The sequence below is a fragment of the Equus asinus genome, chromosome 1 (genome assembly GCF_041296235.1).
Source record: "Equus asinus isolate D_3611 breed Donkey chromosome 1, EquAss-T2T_v2, whole genome shotgun sequence".
Taxonomy (NCBI): Eukaryota; Metazoa; Chordata; class Mammalia; order Perissodactyla; family Equidae; genus Equus; species Equus asinus.
In genome coordinates, this window is record NC_091790.1 from 106453551 (window position 1) to 106476359 (window position 22809).

At 37.4% G+C, this 22809-nt stretch overlaps 1 gene segment (V, D, J or C); it reads left to right on the forward strand.

Annotated features, from left to right (window-relative positions):
• Positions 1-21612, forward strand: part of LOC106825215 (T-cell receptor gamma chain C region DFL12-like) — a 38163-nt gene extending 16551 nt beyond the window's left edge. The window contains 6 exon segments of the C gene segment in view: positions 1268-1376; positions 3186-3358; positions 9180-9509; positions 18602-18661; positions 19392-19439; positions 21016-21612. Of these exon segments, the coding sequence occupies positions 1268-1376; positions 3186-3358; positions 9180-9509; positions 18602-18661; positions 19392-19439; positions 21016-21152 (857 nt within the window).
• Positions 21613-22809: the final 1197 nt, after the last annotated feature.

Here is a 22809-nt window from a genome sequence, read left to right on the forward strand (position 1 = left end):
ACTTGCATTTTCCTAATAATTAGCAAGTTGAACATCTTTTCTTGTGCCTAGTGGCCATCTGTATATCTTCTTTGAAAAATGTCTGTTCATATCCTCTGCCCATTTTTTGAAACAGCTCATTTTTTAATTGTTGAATTGTATGAGTTCTTTGTATATTTTGGAAATTAACCCCTTATCTGAGATGTGATTTGCAAAACTTCTCTCCCAGTTTGTAGATTGTCTTTTTGTTGTGTTGATGGTTTCCTTTATGGTGCAGAAGCTTTTTAGTTTGATGTAGTCCCATTTGTATATTTTTTCTTTGATTTCACTTGCCTGAGGAGACACAGTATTGAAAAAGATACTGCTAAGACAGATGTCAAAGAGTGTACTGACTATGTTTTCTTCTAGGAGTTTTATGGCACAGGTCTTACATTTAAGTCTTTAAGTATTTTGAGTTAATTTTTGCATATGCTGTAGGATAATGGTCCACTTTCATTCCTTTGCATGTGGCTGTCCAGTTTTCCCAAGACCAATTTCTGAAGAGACTTTCCTATCTCCACTTTCTGTTCTTGGCTTCTTTGTCAAAGATTAGCCGTCCATAGGTCTGTGGTTTTATTTCTGGGCCCTCCATTCTGTTCCATTGATCTATGTGTCTGTTTTTCTGCCAGCACCATGCTGTTTTAATTACTATAATTTTGTAGCATATTTTGACTTCAAGGGTCCTATACCTCCATCCTGTTCTTTTTTCTCAAGCTTGCTTTGGCTATTTGGGGTTTTTGTACTCCTATATATATTTTAGGACTCTGTTCTATTTCTGTGAAAAATTTCGTGGAGATTCTGATTGGGATTGCATTGGATCTGGATATTGCTTTAGGTAATATGGGCATTTTAGGTATGTTAATTCTGCCAATGCATGAGCACAGAATATCTCTCTATTTCTTGGTGTCTTCTGCAATTTCTTTCAACAATGTCTTATAGTACTCAGTGCACAGGTCTTTCACTTCATTGGTTACATTTATTCCTAAGTATTTTATTCTTTTTGTTGTATTTGTAAATGGAATTGTATTCTCTATTTCCCTTTCTGCTAGTTCATTGTTAGTGTATAGAAACACAACTGATTTTTGTATGTTGATTTTGTGCACTACAGCTCTACTGTTTTCATTTATTATTTCTGATAGTTTTTCTGTGGAATGTTAAGGTTTTCTATACATAAAATTATGTCTTCCACAGCATTTTACCTCTTCCTTTAGAATTTGGATACTGATTATTTCCTTTTCTTGTCTAATAGCTCTGGTCAGGATTTCCAATACTATGTTGAATAAGAACAGCAAATGTGGGCATCCTCATCTTGTTCCTGTTCTTTGGATGGATTTCAGGTTTTCACAACTGAATAAGAGGTTAGTTGTGGCTTTGTCATATATGACCTTTGTTATGTTGAGGTATTTTCATTCTATACCCATTTTATTGAGAGTTTTCACCATAAATGGATGGTGAATCTTGCCAAATGCTTTCTCTGCATCTATTGAGATGATCGTGTGACTTTTATTCCTCATTTAATTGATATGATGGGCCACCTTGATTGATTTGTGGGTGTTGAACTACCCTTGCATGCCTGGAAGAAATCCCCCTTGATCAAGATGCATGATCCTTTTAAGGTATTGTTTTATTCAGTCTGCTAATATATTGTTGAGAATTTTTGCATGTATGTTTGTCAGCAATATTGGCCTGTAATTTTTCTTGTGTTTGTTGTCCTTGTCTGTGTTTGGTATCAGGGTAATGTTGAGCTTCTAAATTGAGTTAGTAAGCACTGCCTTCTCTTCAATAGTCGGGAAAGTTTCGGAAGGCTAGGTATTAAATATTCTTTGAATGTTTGGTAGAATTCACCAGAGAAATCATCTGGGCCTGAACTTTTGTATTTTTGAGGGGTTTTGATTACTGTTTCAATCTCTTTGCAAGTGATTGATCCATTCAGGCCCTCTAGTTGTTCTTGCTTTAGTTTTGGAAAGTTATATGATTTTGGGAATGTATCCGTTTCTGGTAGGTTATCCAATTTGTTCGCATATACCTTTTCATAGTATTCTCTTATAAACTTTTGTATTTCTGAGATATCTGTTGTAATTTCTCCTCTTTCATTTCTTATTTTAATCATCTGAGCCTTCTTCCCTTTTTCCTTAGTGAGCCCAGTAAAGGTATGTCAATTTTGTTTGCCTTTTCAAGGAAGCAGCTCTTAGTTTCATTAATCCTTTCTGTTTTCTTTTTAGTCTTTACTTCATGTATTTCCACTCTGATTTTTATTATTTTTTTCCTTCTGTTCATTTTGCATTGCATTTCCTCTCCTTTTTCTATTTCTTCTAGGTGTATTGTTAAAGTGTTTATGTGAGATTTTTCTTGTTTTTTTCAGTAGGCCTCCAATGCTGTACACTTACCTCTGAGTACCACTTTTACTGCATTCCATAGATTTTGGTAGGTTGTGTTTCATTTTCATTTGAATTTAGGTATTTGTTTATTTCTCCTTAGATTTTGTCATTGATCCAATAGTTATTCACTACCATATTAGTGACTTTTCCAGTTTCTTCTTACTGATTTCTAGTTTCACATCACGTGATCACAAAAGATACTTGATGTTATTCTAAATTTTAGTTTAAACAAATAATCTATTATTTCATAGGAGATAGAGTCCCATACATTTGTTCTTTTATACCATGAAAAGTAATGTCACACAAGCAATTTTCGCATTTGGCATTGCTGGGTAAAGAATCACGTTGCCAAATAGAAAAAGTAGTTTTATTAAAAAGGCAGACATTTGTTCACAGTTCTCAAGTATATTTGTATTGGCATATTTCCATTTCAGTTACTGAAGAGTTTCTTCCTTTCAGAAATACATTCCCAAATTGCTAACGAAGCAACTCTGGTGTTTGTGAGAACAAAAGGGCCTTTCCTTTGATGTAATCTCTGAACAGTTTCAACACAATTGAACACCTGGAAATTAAAAAAAAAAATCTTAATTCTCTGATTGCTTTTCCTAGTAATTGAGAAATGTAGTTGGTTGACCATTTGGGCCTGATCTCTTCTTTTTCTGCTCTTCTTCTTTCCATATTCCATCAGTGCTTTTCAATGAGTAGTGCCTTGTTGGAAAACAGATGTTTGTGTCAATTTATCTGTAGAAAACTTATAAAATATCTGATGCCACAAAACTTATGTTCAAGGACTTCCAAAGGAGCCCAGAAGATCCAATTGGCAGTACACAGTTTTCTAACTGTTAGTTACATCACGAAGATTGGGAGGAAGCTGAGTTTTTGTAGAAGCTGTAACCAGTGTGATATCTCAGGCTGGATCAAGACATTTGGAGAAGGGACTAAGCTCCTCGTGATTCCCTCTGGTAAGTAACTTTTTTCTATTTTTACTTAGTAATGAAAAACTGGTAGATGCTTTTTAGAAAAAAACTATCTAGGATCACTCTTATCTGACTGTCATATACTTGGTCTCAGCATTTGAACAGCAAGTTTGAAGCTACTAGTCACTGTAGAGGAAAACAAAACTGCTTCATAAATGGTTTGTTCACATCTCTGCTAGTAAGCAGATTGAGATTCTACTTTTAAAATATATACATGAAAAGAATAGACTCAGGCTAGAAAATAGGATATTTCTTGAACCATATCTGTAAACCATTGGTGCAAGTTCTTGGTTCAAGATAGTTTTCTTGTATATCATCTTTTAGGTGAGAGACACCTTGATTAATTACCTCTTCTCCACATATTGAGATAAAACATAGTGCTCCTTTCTCACTGTAACCTGCAAAACCTATGTTACCGGTTTTCATCTCATCCCTAACAACAATGCAAAACATTAATTCTTAAAGTAAATGACTATAGAACATCGGGAAATCTCACTTATTACTGTAGCTTTGTGGAGGTAGGCTGAGATCTGTCAAAATTTATGCTGTCACAACTCTTGATGAATTGCCTAGAGATGGGCCAGTTTAAGGGAATTTGTAATCTCAATAGTCATTGCAGCTCCAAAGTCCATGAAAAGGGTCTGCATGGTTTTACATCCTCATTTGCTCCTTCATTTTGTCAGCAAACCTTATTGAAGACAGTTTCTGTGCCAGTTACTGGAGATAAATGGGGGGAAAAGATAAACAGAGAACAAGTCCCAGTATTCCAAAAACTTCTAGTCTAGCGGATAAGTGTTCAACTCCAACCAGGTCCTTGGAGGCCGTTCTCTGCCTGACGTAGCAAGGCGGACATTAACAAGGAGTTAACTAGTTACACAAATTGTGAGTTCCGAAGAGGTGGAGACGTTAGTCCATTTGGGATTTCAGTTTTTAAAAATTTGTAATGAAGTTTAGACATTTTGTTTATTTAATTCCCAAAATAACCAATGGGACAAAATGAACAAAAATTATTAAATTTCTCATTTGGTCAGAGGATAATTAATAACATCAAGTATAAAATATTTAACTTGGGTGACCATATTCAAGAATTTCACACGATGGGGTTTTTTTTTTTCCTTCTAAATTCAGCCTGATAAGTTTGTTTGGTCCTCATTAGCCTTAAAGATGGAATTTTGCCCCAATGAAGAAGACTATCTCACAAGGATATTCTTAGTCTACTAGACGAACTGAAATGACCATTTTCAAAGAGTTATCACAACGTTGATAGAGCACTGAAGGAAATAACACATTTTGTTTTCTTTAGTGGTTGTGATCAAATACAGAAAGAATTCCAAGACTAAAAAGCAACTTTCTAGTCCTTTTTTCCAAACTTACTACTTATTTAGCATAAATTGTAGCTAACAAATTAAATAATGGTGGCACAGATATAATTCATGCATATGCTGAGAAATGAGTTTTAGGAGAATCTGGTGCAGGGAAAAATAGGAACTTTCAATTTGGGCCCACCACTTTCTGTATAGTCATCCTTTAGCAAATTGTGATTCACTCCTTATTGCTCTACTAAAATTATAAAAATAATACTTGCTCATTATGAAAAATGTTGGAAAATGTGACTAATAAGGAAAAAATTAAAATTTTAGATCAACATACGTCTCTGCTAACATTTTGATATATTTTCGTCCATTCATTCAATCTATGCAACAACACTCTCGAATGAATGTTGTGAGTATTAAATGAAATTAAATATGGAAATAACCACCCCAGTCAGTGATAAAAATGTCAATTATCCAGGCTTCAAATTACCACCATTGGACTTCCTTATGAAATCAGGAGTACAGATAAGTGTATTAATTACTATCTAGTCTACAGGTCACATTAGAACAAATGGTCAGTATTTGGAAAAAACTTTCAATTTATAAGATTAACTATTGCTTGCTTGTAAAAATGATGAGAATATAAGAAGCATTATCTCAAATATTATTAGACTGAATAGAAGGTGATCTCTCATTTTCCAGTAGAAATATCTGGAAGTAATAAAAGGGAGGGTTTGCAACTTGAATGTATTAATTTATAGTGACATAGCTAGAAGTCAAATATCCACTTACAATATTTACTTTCTTATTTGGATTATAGCTACAAAGTCAAAAACTATATCGATGCAAATATCAGTTGAGAAATATTACTCTTTTTGCCCTCATATTGCATTAAAAATTTTATTTGCGCTCTTCACATGCATCTGCAACATGCACCTTAGAACAATTTTCTAGGTCATCTCAGGGTCTGAGTGTCTGTTTTGGGATCCCTGTGGGATGACGTCACTGGATATTTTATCCAAAGAGGCAACTATCCATGTATAAAATAAGGGAAATCATTTTTTTCATTATTGTTATTCTATAAATGTGCAGCATAAGCATAAACTGTGGAAACTTTAGACCCAAGTAGTATTTATCCAATCCATGTTAAATTTCTTCACTTTCTGTTACCAGCACTAGCTCCAAAACTAGCGCTAATTGAGTTCATTTCAGTATTTTTTTAATCACAACCGAGTATTAGAAGAGCATCTTTTAACACGAGAGGTTGTACAAGGAATGAAACATAAGGTGACCCCTCATTTCTGAAGGACAGTTTTGGGACCAAAAACTTCAACTTATGTTCCGCACTTTCAGTCTGTTTGAATCCTGCCTGTTTTGTGTCTATATAACAGTTTTGGGACTGGCAAACATATTCTCCCAGCTCTCATGTCATCTTTAAGTCAGACCTTATTAAACTATCAGCCACTGGGGAGAAAAAGAAACAAGCTGTAATGCATAAATTATTTGTCATTTATTTAAACTGCCTATTTCTGCAATCTATTTGAGAAGACCTAAAATCAAATACAGAAGTACAAGCGTACCTCATTTTATCGTGCTCTGCTTTATTGCACTTTGCAGATATTGCAATTTTCAAAAATAGGAGGTTTCTGGCATCCCTGCCTTGAGCAAGTCTACCAGGGCCATTTCCCCCAAAACATTTGCTCACGTTGTTTCTCTGTGTCACATTTTGGAAATTCTCAGAATATTTCATACTTTTTTATTATTATTATATTTTTTATGGTGATCTGGGATCAGTGATCTTTGATGTTATCATTGCAATGTTTGGGCACGCCATGAACTGTGCCTATATAAGACAGCAAAGTTAATCGATAAATACTGTGTGTTCTGACTGCTCCACCGACGGTTCCCCCGTCTCTCTCCCTCTCCTTGGCCCTCCCTATTTCCTGAGAACCAACAATATTGGAGTTAGGCCAGTTAATAACCCTGCAATTAATAACCCTACAATGGCCTCTAAGTGTACAAGTGAATGGGAGAGCTGCATCTCTCTCATTTTAAATTAAAGGCTAGAAAAGAGTAAGCTTAGTGAGGAAGGCATATCAAAAGCCGAGATAAACCCAATGGTTTCAAAGGAATGTTTAGGGACTGGTCTGGTGGTGCAGCAGTGAAGTACGCACGTTCTATTTTGGTGGCCCAGGGTTCACCAGTTCAGATCCCCAGTGCGGACATGGCACCTCTTGGCAAGCCACGCTGTGGTAGTCGTCCCATATATAAAGAGAGGAAGATGGGCACGGGTGTCAGCTGAGGACCAGTATTCCTCAGCAAAAAGGGGAGGATTGGCAGCAGTTAGCTCAGGGCCAATCTTCCTTAAAACAAAACAGAACAAAAAGAAAAACAAAAATAAGGAATGTTTAAAGAAAAAATATGTACTATAATTATTTAAAATATAGGCCCTAACCATATATTCACAAGTATACTATTTAATGCTCAGTTAGTTATTGCATTGAGAATGTAATGGAAATGTGAAATTCATTTTACCATGAAAAGAATGAAACTTAAAGAATCTAGGGAAAGAAAAGGGACAAGAGGTAAGAATAGCAGGTGATCACACATAAACTTTTCAATTCATCATTTGATTTTCAATTTCTTTAATATAACGAATCTTAAGTATTCTTATTAAGAAATAATATTTCCTAAGACGAAAATCAGATCCTTTAATATATTGACTAAAGACTAAAATTATGTAAATATAGTGTATGATTGAAAAATTAATCTTGTTTTATATAACATGATTTTAAATTAAAAGCAAAGCATAAAGTTGGAGAAATATACTGTCTTATTATCATAATCAATAAAATACAATTTACACTAAAAGGATGTGTAAAATTAAAATGAACACATGATGACCTAATTGTATTTATAGCATGAAAAAATGCCTCAACATTGTTTGGCTACTGATTTACTATAAAAATGGGGAGCTTTGACACACAGGCAGAACTTCTCGAGAATTTTTTTCTCGTCTTCTCAAATAAGAAATCTAATTCTCCTTTTCTTAAGAAATTCCCCATTAAACTATATAGCTCCAAGCTAGCCCATAGAGAATGTTAGTAAAGATTTTGTGTGTCAATTGGAAATCAAATTGGAAAGAATTTCAGTATTTAGAATTCCAATCATTAGATTAACAATAAATGTACAATCAACTAACATTCCAACATCCATGTGACATTCCCTTGTAAACTATGATGATTTGTTATATATTTTAATATTATATCTACAAGAGAATCTGGAACTGTAGCGTTTAACCTTAAACCAATTTTATATATACTTTATTCAGCAGGTTAAAACAAAGAAAATAGTGGAGCTCTAAAAAGTTCAGCAGCCTTTTAGGCTAGATACAAAGTTTAGAGGAGACGTTGAGTGTCAAAAATGTGGTGTATTTTTAGTCATGCTTTAACTTCATGAAATTGCAAATAAAAATCTGCTTTTGGTAAACATATTCTAAAGTGAAATAAAATTCTGACAAGTGTATTACTTGATAAGATTAATATAATATCATTTGAGAAAATAAGTAATAAATTTTGAATGGGAGTTTCGGAAATAGTGTTATTTCACTTCTAAATTCAAGGCATTGTATATAACTTGGAGGTGCAACTTTAATACTACCCTACTCAAAATCTGGGATGGTTCAGATGAGAAACTGAGATATTTTCTAAAATTAGACATCAGGCAGGAGAACTCCATTACCTTAGAACTGGTCATGGGATCCACATTTGAAGCTAAAATGTCAACCTGATTGTCAAGTCCTCTTGGAAATGGATTCCCATTAACAAGTGACTGTGCAGTGTTCTAAAAAAATGAAAATTTCCTCCTGATATTTATTTATATGGCAAACAAGACAAATATGGTGCATTCCAGAAACAGTTAAATGAAGAGAGAGGTTTCACAGAGTTTCAGAACACGAGAAAGTGTTATTTGGCCAAAAGAGCATAAGTTACAAAATTCACGGGATGGGAAAAGGGAAGTACTTTAGAAAGGACCAGACATTCTCACGTGCAGAGAGAGCATCAAAGTTACCTGGTCTCCTCCTCCATCCCTGCCACCTACCCACTCACCTTGAAAACATGCTCCGCCATGATAGAACATAAGAGATTTTAAAAAATACGAGTGTCAATGAATGCTAAAAGCCTTGAAATGGGTCAGGTAAAAGCCATACCCCATCTTAGCATGTGGAGAAAGAACAAAGGCCAAGCTGTAATCCAGCCTCTGCCTCTTAACAGCTGTGACTCTGGGCAAGTTACATAACCTATGGAACCTCTTTTCCCATTGGAAATAAGAACAATAAATACTCCCAAACTATGGTGGAAGAAGGGCCATGGTGAGCACTAATTCAATGGCAGCTTTTCTTCCTCTTACGATGCTCTAGGTTGTACCAAACCACACAGTGTTTGTGCTTCTCTAGTGATGCTTATAAAATGCTATTCTGTTTTCCCCCACAGACGCACACCTTCCTGCAGACATTTCCCCCAAGCCCACCATGTTTCTTCCTTCGATTGCTGAAATAAACCTCCATAAGGCTGGAACGTATCTTTGTCTTCTTGAGAATTTCTTCCCTGAGGTTATTAAGATCTATTGGATAGAAAAGAATGGCTATAGAATTCTGGCATCCCAGCAGGGAAATACCATGAAGACTGATACCACTTACATGAAATTCAGCTGGCTGACCGTGACTGGAAAGTCAATGGATAAAGAACATAAATGCATTGTCCAACACGAGAATAATAAAGGAGGCGTTGACCAAGAGATTCTTTTTCCTTCAGTGAACAAAGGTATGTATATATAAAGATAACCTCTCAGAACAGTTTTTTTCAAAGAGAATATCCCCCCTTTTCTGTCACGTATTAATGGAAAACAAACAAGTACAAATCTTTCTTAAATATCGTTCCGTTTATTGGTAGCATAAATCTCCTCTATTTCCCCAAAGGATTAAAGTAGTATAGGCTTTGGAACATTAAAAAAGAAATTCCGTAGCTTCTTTCAGCCTCAGTTTCATCACCCAAAACACTAAGGTCTCAGTGATGTTTTTTAGGGTGGTTGCTGGATTAAAGGAAGCAGCATTCATGAAAGCACCTAACAATTTAGCACACAAGACACGCTCGAAAAGAGATTCTACTTTTGATGATCGATCTTGATCAGGAAATAAGAACTGTTATACGCCATTCATGAATGTTCTACTCAGCAAGTGGGGTCGCTGTCACTTTACTCTTGCTCTACTTAGAGCACAACCCCAAAACAATGCCATTAGGTGAGAAAATTGTGTTCATTTGGTGGAGTCAGATCGTGGCACAAGAAAAAATGCAATGATTTGTCCATTGAAGTTTTACTATAGTCTTAGATTTTCTTGATTTGTATTTTATATATCACCATAAGGTAAACTTTCCTAATTAAAGATCGGGTGAGGCTAACGTGTACACACATACTTCCACTCTACATCATGACTGTGTTTCTTGCCATTGGTAAATTCGGTTCAACATTTATTGCAGAACTGGCCTGGAAGGGATGCGTGGATGAGGACACTGGGATGAATTTACTGTCCTGAGGAGGATGCACTGCAGTAAAAAGAATATATTCTTTTCCCATCACTCAGGTTCACTCATCATTCAGGCAATGTGTCCCAAAGGAGACCGGGCAGTGGTCTGGTAAACCTCTAGACTCAGGACTTAAAGTCCTGGTTGTAAACACAACAGACCAAAGACTCCAGAGCACCCGTAAATCTGAAAGAATCAGTTCGTACTTTTCCCTGTGGTTAACAAGCCCTTTTGAAGCCGTGGGGAACAAGCACAGAGCAAAACATACGAAGACCTTTGCTGTGTACCAGTGCCAAGTTCTGCAGTCCGTCTTTATCTTCTCGGAGCTTTAATTTCATCAGTAATCAAATTAGGTTCGAGCACTTGTGCCGTGATGAAGAGCAAGTGAAATCTTCTCAGTGAAAAAACTTGCTTTTGAAAACATAATATGGATATATTTCTTTATGTATATATTTTATTTTTTAATATACTTTCATAAAACTCACTAGTGTAATGTTGAAACAGAAGCCCTAGTTTGCTATTTCTACGGCTAAGAACAGGGAAAGCAACATATGCAAAGCACAAGTTCAATATAAGCAGGGGGTTGAAGTGTGCTATGAGGTTGTGATTTTTCTAGACATTAAGGAAAAATAGGAGGTACGGTTCAGTTCAACGGTGATGATTATCCTAGAGAAGTTCCAGTTCATAATGTGTTTACCTGGCACATATTTTCTGAGACAGATGTCTCCCATGGGCTTCTCAGGGCAACAAAGCTAATGAGGACAGTTCTGCTAATGTCGTTCTACAGCAAATTTCTAACACTGTTTCTTGGAATTTTTTTGTTTTTGATACAAGCTAAGAATGTAACATGGAAGCAAAAATCAATGAAGTGATCTTGAAGAAGGTAAAACTAGTCTGGTCCAAGTTTTTGACCAACTTTGGCTGAGAGAGAGAACTTAGGATACAGACACAGATTTTATTATGAAAAGTTGTTACTCTAGTCTTTTCACATCAATGGATGGTAATAAGAGATTTTGATTTATCTTTTAATGAATAAGTCATTGTTAAGAAAAAGAAAGAATTTTAAGACATGTTAAAGTCAGTTCTTGAAGATGTTTTAACATCCAGACATGACTATGCTAATATTTGCATTCTTGAAATTTATTTCAAATCCTCTATCTCAAACCCAGTTTTATAGTCATCTGAAAAAGAGTTCATTGTGTGCCTAAAGTTGCATACCAGAACCCTATCCTTATGGAGAAGAGCTCATCTAGTAGAAAATGTATAAAACATAGATTTGTCCATAGATTTGTGGGTTTATTTCTGGGCTCTCAATTCTGTTCCATTGATCTCGGTGTCTGTTTTTGTGCCAGTACCATGCTGTTTTGATTACTATAACTTTGCAGTATATTTTGAAATCAGGGAGTGTGATACCTCCAGCTTTGTTCTTTTTTTCTCAGGCATCCTTTGGCTATTCGGGGTCTTTTGTTGTTCCATATAAATTTTAGGATTCCTTGCTCTATTTCTGTGACAAATGTTGTTAGAACTTTGATAGGGATTGCGTTAAATCTATAGATTGCTTTAGGAAGTATGGACATTTTAATTATGTTAATTCTTCCAATCCAAGAGCACGGGATATCTTTCCATTTCTTTGTGTCTTCTTCGATTTCTTTCAACAATCTTTTATAGTTTTCAGTGTACAGATCTTTCATCTCTTTGCTTACGTTTATTCCTAGGTATTTTATTCTTTTTGTTGCAATTGTAAATGGGATTGTATTCTTAATTTCTCTTTCAGCTGCTTTGTTGTTAGTGTATAGAAACACAACCGATTTTTGTATGTTGATTTTGTATCCTGTGACTTGAGTGTATTAATTTATTATTTCTTAAAGTTTTTTAGTGGATTCTTTGGCATTTTCTATATATAAAATCATGTCATGTGCAAAGAGTGACAGTTTCACTTCTTGTTTTGCAATATGTATCCATTTTATTTCTTTTTCTTGCCGGATTGCTCTGGCTAGGACTTCCAATTCTACCTTAAATAAAAGGGGTGAAAGTGGGCATCCTTGTCTGGTTCCTGTTCTTAGAGGCATAGCTTTCAGTTTTTCTTCACTGAGAATGATATTTGCTGTCGGTTTTTCACATGTGGCCTTTACTATGTTGAGATATTTTCCTTCTATACCCGTTTTATTTAGAGTTTTTATCATAAATGGATGCTGTATCTGGTCAAATGCTTTCTCTGCATCTATTGAGATGACCATGTGGTTTTTATTCTTCATTTTGTTAATGTGGTTTATCATGTTGATTGATTTGCAAATGTTAAACCATCCCTGCATCCCTGGAATGAAATCCACTTGATCATGTTGTATGATCTTTTTACTGTATTGTTGTATTCGATTTGCTAGTATTTTGTCAAGGATGTTTGCATCGATGTTCATCAGTGACATTGACCTATAAATTTCTTTTTTTGTGTTGTCCTTGTCTGGTTTTGGTATTATGATAGTGTCGGCTTCAAAGAATGAGTTAGGAAGCCCCCCTTCCTCTTCAATTTTTTGGAATAGTTTGAGAAGGATAGGCAGTAAGTCTTCTTTGAATGTTTGGTAGAATTCTCCAGGGAAGCCCTCAGGTCCTGAACTTTTATTTTTTGGGAGATTTTTGGTTGCTGTTTCGATTTCCTTACTGGTGACTGGTCTATTTAAATTCTCTACTTCTTCTTGGTCCAGTTTTGGAAGGTTGTATGTTTCTAAGAATTAATCCATTTCTTCTAGATTATCCAATTTGTTGGCGTATAGCTTTTCATAGTATTCTCTTATTATCTTTTGTATTTCTGAGATGTCCGTTGTAATTTCTCTTCTGTCATTCCTGATTTTATTTATTTGAGCCTTCTCTCTTTTTTTCTTGGAGAGTTTAGCTAAGGTTTTGTCAATTTTGTTTATTTTGTCAAAGAGCCAGCTCTTTCTTTCACTAATGTTTTCTACTGTTCTTTTAGTCTCTATTTCATTTATTCCTGCTCTAATTTTTATTATTTCCTTCCTTCTGCTGATTGTGGGCTCTGTTTGTTCTTCTTTTTCCACACCCCTTAGATGCGCTCTTAGATTATTTATTTTGGATTTTTCTTGTTTGTTGAGGTAGGCCTGAATTGCTATCAACTTCCCTCTTAGAACTGCTTTTGCTGTATCCCATAGATTTTGGCATGTCATATTTTCATTTTCATTTGTCTCCAGGAATTTTTTGATTTCTCCTATGATTTTTTCATTGACCCAATCATTGTTCACTAGCATTTTTGTTTAATCTCCACATTTTGGTGGCTTTTCTGATTTTCTTCCTGTAGTTGATTTCCAGTTTCATACTTTTGTTGTCAGAAGAGATGCATGGTATTATCTTGATCTTCTTAAATTTATTGAGACTTATTTTGTGGCCTAATATGTGATCAATCCGAGGAATGTTCCATGGGCATTTGAAAGAATGTGTATTCTGTGGTTTTTGGATGGAATGTTCTATATATATCCACTAAGTCTATCTGGTCAAAGGTGTCGTTTAAGGCCAGTATTCCCTTCTTGTTCTTCTGTTTGGATGATCTATCCATTGGTGTAAGTGGAGTGTTAAAGTGCCCTAATATTATTGTGTTACTGTCTATTTCTCCTTTTCTGTCTGTCAATAAATTCTTTATATATTTAGGTGCTCCTATGTTGGGTGCATAGATGTTTAAAAGTGTTATATCTTCTTGTTGGATTGTTCCCTTTATCATTATGTGGTGCCATTCATTGTTCCCTGTTACAGTTTTTGTTTTAAAGTCTTTTTTGTCTGATGTAAGTATTGCTACCCCTGCTTTCTTTTCTTTGCCATTTGCATGGAATATATTTTCCATCCTTTCACTTTCAGTTTGTGAGTGTCTTCAGGTCTCAAGTGTGTCTCTTGTATGCAGCATATATATGGGTCTTGCTTTTTTAAATCTAATTGGACACCCTTTGCCTTTTGATTGGAGCATTTAGTTCATTGACATTTACAGTAGCTATTGATAAATATGTATTTATTGTCATTTTTTTACTTTTTTTTCTGGGGGTTTTAGTTGTTCTTCTCGGTTCCTTTCTTTTTCTCTTGCTCCCTTCCCTTGTGGTTTGATGGCTTTCTTTAGTAATGTGTTTGATTTCTTTTCCTTACTTATTTGTTTACGCATTATAGGTTTCTGATTTGTGATTACCATGAGGATCCTATATAATATTCTATGTATATAACAGTCTATATTGAGTTGATATACTCTTTAGCTTGACCTCGTTCTAAAAGCTCTATTTTTTCACTACCCTCCTCCCACATTTTACGTTTTTGAAATCATATTTAATCTCTTGTTTTGTGTGTGTCTACCCATTACCCTTTTATCATTGAAATAGGTAATTTTAGTCCTTTAGTCCTTTAACCGTCATGTTATCTTCACAGGTGGTTGATCTGCTACCTCTACTGTATTTTTACCTTTACCAGTGATTTTATTACCTGGTTTTTTGGGGGTTTTGTTTGATATTTTTTTAATCTCTTTTTGTGGTCATCACTTTCCCAGTTAAATATGTCCCTTTGGCATTTCTTGTAGAAGTGGTTTCTTGCTGATAAACTCCTTCAATTTTTGCTTGTCTGGGAAGCTCTTTATCTCTCCTTCCATTGTGAATGACAACCTTGATGGATAGAGTCTTCCTGGCTGTAGGTTTCTTCCTCTTAGCACTTTAAATACGTCGTGCCATTCTCTTCTCGCCTGTAGGGTTTTGGCTGGGAAGTCTGCTGATTTCCTCCTGGGCTTTCCTTTGTGTGTCACCTGTTGCTTTTCTTGCCACTTTTATGATTCTCTCTTTATCTTTAATTTTGGACATTTTAATTATAGTGTGTCTTGGTGTGGGTGTCTTTGGGCTTATCTTATTTGGAGCCATCTGTGCTTCTTGTACTTGGAGGTGTTTCCTTCCTTAGGTTAGGAAAATTTTCAACTATTATTTCTTCAAATAAATTGTCTGCCCGTTTGTCACTCTTCTCTTTCTGGGACACATATAATACAAATGTTAGTGCTCTTGATATTGTCCCAGAGTTCCCTGAGACTGTTATCATTCTGTTTAATTCTTTTTCTTTTTTTCTGTTCATCTTGGATGATTTCCTCTAGTCTTTTGTCTAGCTTGCTGATCCATTCTTCTGTATCATCTACTCTGCTAATGTGTCCCTGTAGTGACTTTTTCACTTCTAGCATTGTATTCTTCAATTCTGCTTGGTTCTTTGTTGTATTTTCTAGTTCTTTGTTGATGAGCTCACTGTATTCATCCAGTCTTCTCCCAATATCTGTGAGCACCTTTGTTTATTTTATTTTTTTAAAGATTTTATTTTTGTTCCCTTTTTCTCCCCAAAGCCCCCCAGTACATAGTTTTATATTCGTCATTGTTGGTCCTACTAGTTGTGGCATGTGGGATGCTGCCTCAGCGTGGGTTGATGAACAGTGCCATGTCTGCGCCCAGGATTTGAACCAACGAAACACTGGGACACCTGCAGTGGAGTGCGCGAACTTAATCACTCGGCCACGGGGCCAGCCCCTCTGTGAGCATCTTTATGAGTTTTTGTTCGAACTCTTTGTTGGGTAGGTTGCTTATTTCTGTTTCATTTAGTCCTTTTTCTGGGGTTTTGTTCTGTTCCCTTTGTTGGAATGTATTCCTTTGTCTCCTCATTATGCTTCTTTCTCTGTGCTTATATCTATGTATTAGGTGAGTCAGCTATGTCTCCTGATCTTGGAGAAGTGGCCTTATGTAAGACATGTCTTTTGAGGCTCACCAGTGTGCTTCCCTCTCGTCAGCAGTCCAAATGATCCTGGAGTGACTGCTTTGTGGGCTACTTGCGTCCTTCTGCTGTGGTAGGGTTGCTCTTAATGCAGGTACCCAGGGAGTCTAGTCTTTCCTTCCCTGGCCAGCTGTTTGTGAATCTGGTTTGGGGAGCCTCAGCACTGTTGGGTACAAGGTCTAACAGCACACTCCTGTTACAGTTTTCCTATTAATTGGGTAGGTACCCAGTGTTTCAGGTTGCTAGGCTCAGGGGCTTACAATTGCTATGGGCCTCAGGCTTACAAGGCTGTTGTCAGTTCTCTTAGGAGTGCAGCTAAGTGGGGCTGGCCCTAGGCATGGGGGCACTCAATTGTTTCAGGATTTGGAAGGTGGGGCTGATCTTTTTTATGGCTATTTCTGAAGCACAGGTTTTCTGCCACTGATAAGCCTCACCCCCCACAGGGCCCGACACACTGCCAACACAGTTCTGGTCCCCGCATACTTCCTAACCCCTGGGAGCAACCCCAATAGCCCACTGCAGAGTCCCACACCTCTCCACGAATGCCCCTCACAGTTCACCTGGTCCTCACACAGGCCCTTCCCCACAGAGTGGGACACACTCCCCTGCCTGTAGAGGATCAAGGCACCCAGTCAATGTAGGCTGACAAGTAGCCTGAGGGCTTGTTCTTGGGTGGGGCCAGTGCCTAGGGTGGGCTGCCTGCCCTGGCTGAACTGGATTAAATCTGTGTTCTAGTGGGTGTGGCAGACCCCTGAGCTAACAGGCCAGGGGAAGACTTTAAATGGTGTCTGCCAGATTCTGTGTCAGCATGCCTAGACTAGGTCACATCAATGGCCATCACCAATGTCTCAGTCTCTGGAGAGGTCTCTCCTCTCACTGAGATGGACCCAGAACCCACCAGGTGAGTCTCTTGTCACCAAAGGACTGTCAGCCTTCTCTCCAGTGATTTTAGGTTGCTGAGACGGTTGAGTTTGTGCATGGGCCCTTTAAGACCCGGGTCTTTTTGGCTTTTGTCTGGTAACTTTTCTGGGGGTATTCCCTGCTGCAGTTAATAACCAGTGAAGCCAGATAGTAAGAATCTCGTCTCAGTTGTGCTGAGTCTGAAAGATGCTTATAGCAGTATTGACCACTGCTCAGGACCTCACTCCTCCAGGGAGGGCTGCGGACCTTAGTGTGGGACCCGCAAGGCCGGCTGAGAAACTCTGCTTCTCCTGAAGGTGGCTTTTTTTTTCTCCATAAGGAATTTCTGCCTCTTCTGCCTTAGTTAGGACTGTCCCTTGTTGTGGGGGTTCTTTTTATCCAGTTTTCAGTTTTCTATCCAGGGGAATTTTTCCAAAAATAGTTGTAATCTGTTTGGGTTCGTGGGAGGAGATGAGTTCAGAGTCTCCTTACTCCACCATCTATAATCCTTGCAGTCAGTTATCTTTAAAAAATTTTTATGTTTGTAAGTTTGCCTTCTTTTTTTTTTTTGGCATTGTACATAAGCCTCACCTCATGTTTTATATATTCATAGAACTATAAATGTGGCTGTGTGGGTCTTTTTATCTTTGGAAAGAATTGCACCGACATCTGACCTCCTGTAATAAAAAGTTCCTTTGCTAAGATTATTAACACATCTGGAACAGAAGACCTTTTTGGTGTCCACAATGGTGGAATCAAGTTTCTCTATAGATTACTTTCTATTTCTATGGATTATTTCTAAAAGTATTTTGCACATGATTTATCTCACTTAATTGCTCACAGTGATCCTTTGAATGCTGTCTCTGCCATCACTGTTGTGATGCTCGGCAAGTTCCTTACTCTCCCAACCTTATTTCCTCATTTGCAACAAGGAGTACTCCAAAATACAACTCACTGCAGTGTGACGGGAGCATTCAATGAGAAAATGCATGTGAAACATTTAACACAGTGCCTGGTGCAGTAATAATCACTCAATAGCTATGAGCTTTATTTGTATTGTTGTCATGCCCACAAACATCATAACATGCTCTGGAAAGGCATGCCTAATGCAATGCCTTTCATGGGAAATTTGTTCTCATGGGAAATTTACCTAAACCAGGTCCTTTCAAATGTGAGATTCCATTGTGGATTCTGAGAGTTGGTGAATTGATTTTGGTAGCGACGCTTCATGTCAGCAGTATGTACTGAACTCTGTACAGTAGTCACATTTTCTCTCCAGTTTTCCATTCAACAGGTATTTCTTCAACACCTCCTTTGTGGCAGGCACTGTGCTAGGATCTGTGAATACAGAAAGAAAATAAGATAGTTTTGGATATGACCATCCACTTGTGATAAAGCAGAAAAAAATGTAGTCTTTATGAAGTTCAAGATCTTCCTGTGCAAAAGCATAATAGCTGAATAAGATCTACTAAATTACATAGAATCAGATGAATTATTTCTGGAATCGTAGGGTGCATATTTTTAAGGATGGTCTCTGTGTCAGCAGACTATGTGTGCGTGTGTGTGTGCGCACATACACACATACTCATGTAGACAGATACACACTGTTTAATAGTGGGCATGGATAATTGACTAATACTTGCTCTCATTTCTCCTAGTTGTCACCTCAATTTTCACTGCTACTGATTCTACAAAGGCTCATCCAAAAAAGGAAAGCAGTAAGTTATTGTCTGCGTTTGCCTTGGTGTCATGACATAGGTATTTTTCCCCCTCCTGATCAGTGTGACATTTGAACTTCTCAGGTTTAAAGTAGAAAAGATCAGGTATTCCTGGAATTGTGAGGCTCCTAATTTTCATATTTTTAATGACTGTCTCTCTTGTCTATCAGCTGATTATATACATGCATATATTTTATTGTACTATATATAGAGAGAGTAACATATTTTGTGTCTGTTTGCCTTCCTGCCATGCCATGGCAGTTTTTTCCCTCCAGATCAAATTACCCTTTTTTTTTATTTTTAAAGATTTTATTTTTTTCTTTTTTCTCCCCAAAGTACCCCGGTACATAGTTGTATATTCTTCAGTGTGGGTCCTACTAGTTGTGGCATGTGGGACGCTGCCTCAGCGTGGTTTGATGAGCAGTGCCATGTCCTCGCCCAGGATTCGAATCAAGGAAAGACTAGTCTGCCTGCAGCAGAGTGTGCGAACTTAACCACTCGGCCACGGGGCCAGCCCCCAGATCGAATTACCTTTTGAACTCCCTGGTTCATAGCAGATGAGACCAATTTTTCCTGGAATGGTTGGGCTCGTATTTTTAATGACATCTCCCCTGTCTCTCTGTTGACAGATTTTATATACACATGTTTGTATATGTGATATATGTGTATATATCAATTGTCAAATAATAGGCATGAGCAGCTGACTAATAGTTTCTCTCATTTCTTCTAGAGGCCACTGCTATTAATTCTATAGAAGCTTGTCTAAAAGACGAGGACAGTAAGTTTTTGTATATGTTTCCCTGTACGTCATGCCATAGCATTTTTCTTCTTCCTGAACAACTTAACTTTTAAATTTCTCTGACTTAATGTAGAAAAATTAGAATGGGTGGATGTTGAAGAGTAGACTGAGTGATACTTTAAATCAATCTGTCATTTCCCAGGAGTCATCTTAACAAAGGAAATGCCTGTTTGAGGATGAGGTGACTGTAAATTAGAGTGTGCAGTGATAGGCTCTGAATTATGTCAGCAATGGACTTCATTCATTTGTGTGCCTTTTGTTTTTACTGACTGAAGAATATGGGACATCAAGGTGCTTCTGGATTTGTTTTTTAGTCTTTGTCCTTGCTGGTATCTACTAACATGAACTGACTCTACTGAGAGCTTCCTACATAGAAGTCATTGTGCTATGTGCTGCAGGCATTTCCTGGTTTATTCTCATAATACTCCTATGATGCGGTACAATATTTTTCTCCATTTCATAGATGAGGACAATGAGTCAAAATTAATTAAGGCCATTACACCATGTAAAAGGGATATTTTCACAGGAAGAGACTCAGCCTTGCAGTTCACTGAATAGCCAGTCTGGCTCACCATCATTGTCATTAATTATTTCTCAACATCATATATTTCTTGCAAAACTTCAACGGGTATTAAGTGCAATTGTACTCTATCATCATAGCCACAATGAGGGACATTTAGGAGGGACAGCTGAGTGAGCCATGACCTCCTAAAGTTTCAGAGAATTTGGATTTACCACTCTCTTCCATTTTATGTTATGCCTTCTTCATAAATCCTCACACCCAGTGCACTGTGTAGACCACCAAATTTCCATGGATCATACTCTTCATAAGAATTGCATGCAGAATGTTTAATGGCTCAGATGCTTCTAAATCAGAATTGAACTTTATATTTGTGCTTATCCCTTTGATGTCTGGGTTATTAATTGCACTTAGAGATGCAGAATTACAGGGTACCTAAGAGTGTTCTTGAAAGTCATGGTGATGAGATTGAAATTTGGTCTCTAGTACATACTAAATGTAAGACCTCAGGCAAATTACTTCTCTATCCGTAGTTTATTTGCAAAATGGGAATGAAAATAATAATCTCATAAAGCAAAATCTCATAGGTTTTTGTAAAACTTAAATATGATTAAAGCTTTGCTTGTAAAGCTTTCAGAACAAGTTTTTGGCATTTAGTTAGTGGTTAATGAATATTGGATATTATTAATACCTAGAGACATGGTGGGGGTGAAGAAATGCTAAAAGCTATTTATCACGAATACTTTATTCCCATTGGACTCATTCAATAAAAAACACAGCATTACTTTTCATATCTTGGAATGTTCTAAGTGAATTTAGCAGAGGTTGTTGATTGACATGACCTGTAAATGGGATTCTTAGTTGTCTTGTTGTTGTTTTCTGTGGAGGTGGTGGGGGTAGATGTCTACTTTTGGGTTTGGGTGGTGGGGTGTCACTGCAACGTGGGTCATCAGAAATAAATAACTGACCACGTTCCATTAATATATGCCATCTTTTCAACATAAGAGGTGAATCTAATCATCTGACTTCTCTTAGACACCCTGCAGCTCACCAGCACCTATGCCTATTACGGCTACCTCCTCCTCCTCCTCGTGAGCGCGGTCTACTTTGCCATCATCGCCTTCTGTTTGCTTAGGAGAACAGCGGCCTGTGCCAATGGAAAGAGTTTGTAACAGACGGTGGCACAAAGAACTCAACTTTTCTCCATTGTTTAGTCTCCCTAAAACTGTCTGCCGAGGATCTAGCTGGGTTTTCTCTCTGGCTTTCGGTTATTTCAGGGCACATGTGTACTTTTCTATTACGTTGTTATTGTGTAGTGATTTTTCAAAGCACTGGGCAAATAGAGACTTTTACTCTGTAACAACAATGAATGATTCTATTACTCAGGGGCAGGGCCATGGGGTAGTCCTTTAGCACCCCTGTCTCCATGATCTCCATCAGCTCCTCCAACAACCTAAATACCTATGCCTTCTGAGTACAGACAGCATGCAGCTATAGGCATGTCCCTTAGGGCCACTTAACCAGATGACCATCTAGGACCCTTCCATTTTACTCATTCTGAGCCTGATATCTTTGCTATTTGAATTCTCTACTTTGTTTTCCATAATGGCCACAATAAAAAATTCAAAAGTCTACTTCTGTCTGTGTGTAGTTTAATTCGATGTTATTTAACTGAAAGTCCGAGGTAAGAAACAGCAGGACACCTGAGCTATCAGTTCCAGCATTGGCTGTAATGATGGTCAATGCCACAGTTCTAATTCTTCCTAGACAGTGGTCATGACGCTTTCCTTGGAGCACTGGCTCCAAGAGGAGCCACACCCAAAGGAAGGTATCCAGGTTATTTCACTTTCAAAGCTCAACAGGTACACACTCTTTTGGTTTGAGACATTCTGATGGTGTCAGTATAACATCTAGCACAACTTTCAGTGTGTGTGCTCAGCTCTACACTAGTGTTTCACAAGCACTGTGTTTTCTGTTTGTCACAACAAGCCCATGAGACCTGCATTCACAGCAAGAGGCATTGTGGTGGAGGGGTTGAGCCCCTGGACTTTGAAACTCCAGTGTCTGGTTTGAATCCTGGGTCTAGTATAAGCATCTGTGTCCTCAGGCAAGCTATTCGAACTCTCTGTGCCATAATTTCCTCATCAGTAAAATGGAATTACAGTGCCCCGCCTCCTGGAGTTGTGTGGATTAGATGAGTCAATACTGCCTGGTACTGGCAAGTCCTTAACAGCATTAGCATCCACTGTTGGCAGTTCTACTTTGGAATAGTAGATCCACAGACACACAAAACACCAACAGTCATCTGTAATCTTATTTCCCCACAGACAGGTTAGCTGTGGATGGAATAGGGACTGTGAGCTTCTACTATGCACCAGGCAACCCCGTTAATCCTCTAAGAACCCCTGAAGATAGGTAAAATAATAGTCCACAGTGTAGATATTGGAGAATTTAATTTTTCCACTCAAGCTCACTGTTTTGTAAGCAATAGTCATTTAAAGCCAGGTCTCCCTGAACTCAGGACCGATATTTTCTTACCTGCTATCGGGTGTCTTTCCCTTCAAACACTGTCAACTGGGAAAAAGAAAACAAAGGCAAATCTGTACTGCTTTTCTACTAATGGCATCCTCCAAGGCAACAGTGAGAATTTTCTTAAGGACTTGTAGGTGCATCTGTGTTTTCTCCTCACGTACAAACTCTGTTATTACCTTTATTGCTCCCTTTGATAACAACAGTATGGAAATCCTACTTTGTTTTCTGTAGGTGTGTCTCCTAGATATGCCACTGCTTTTGGGGGGATGCTAATGAAAAAGACCGAGAGCATCAGAC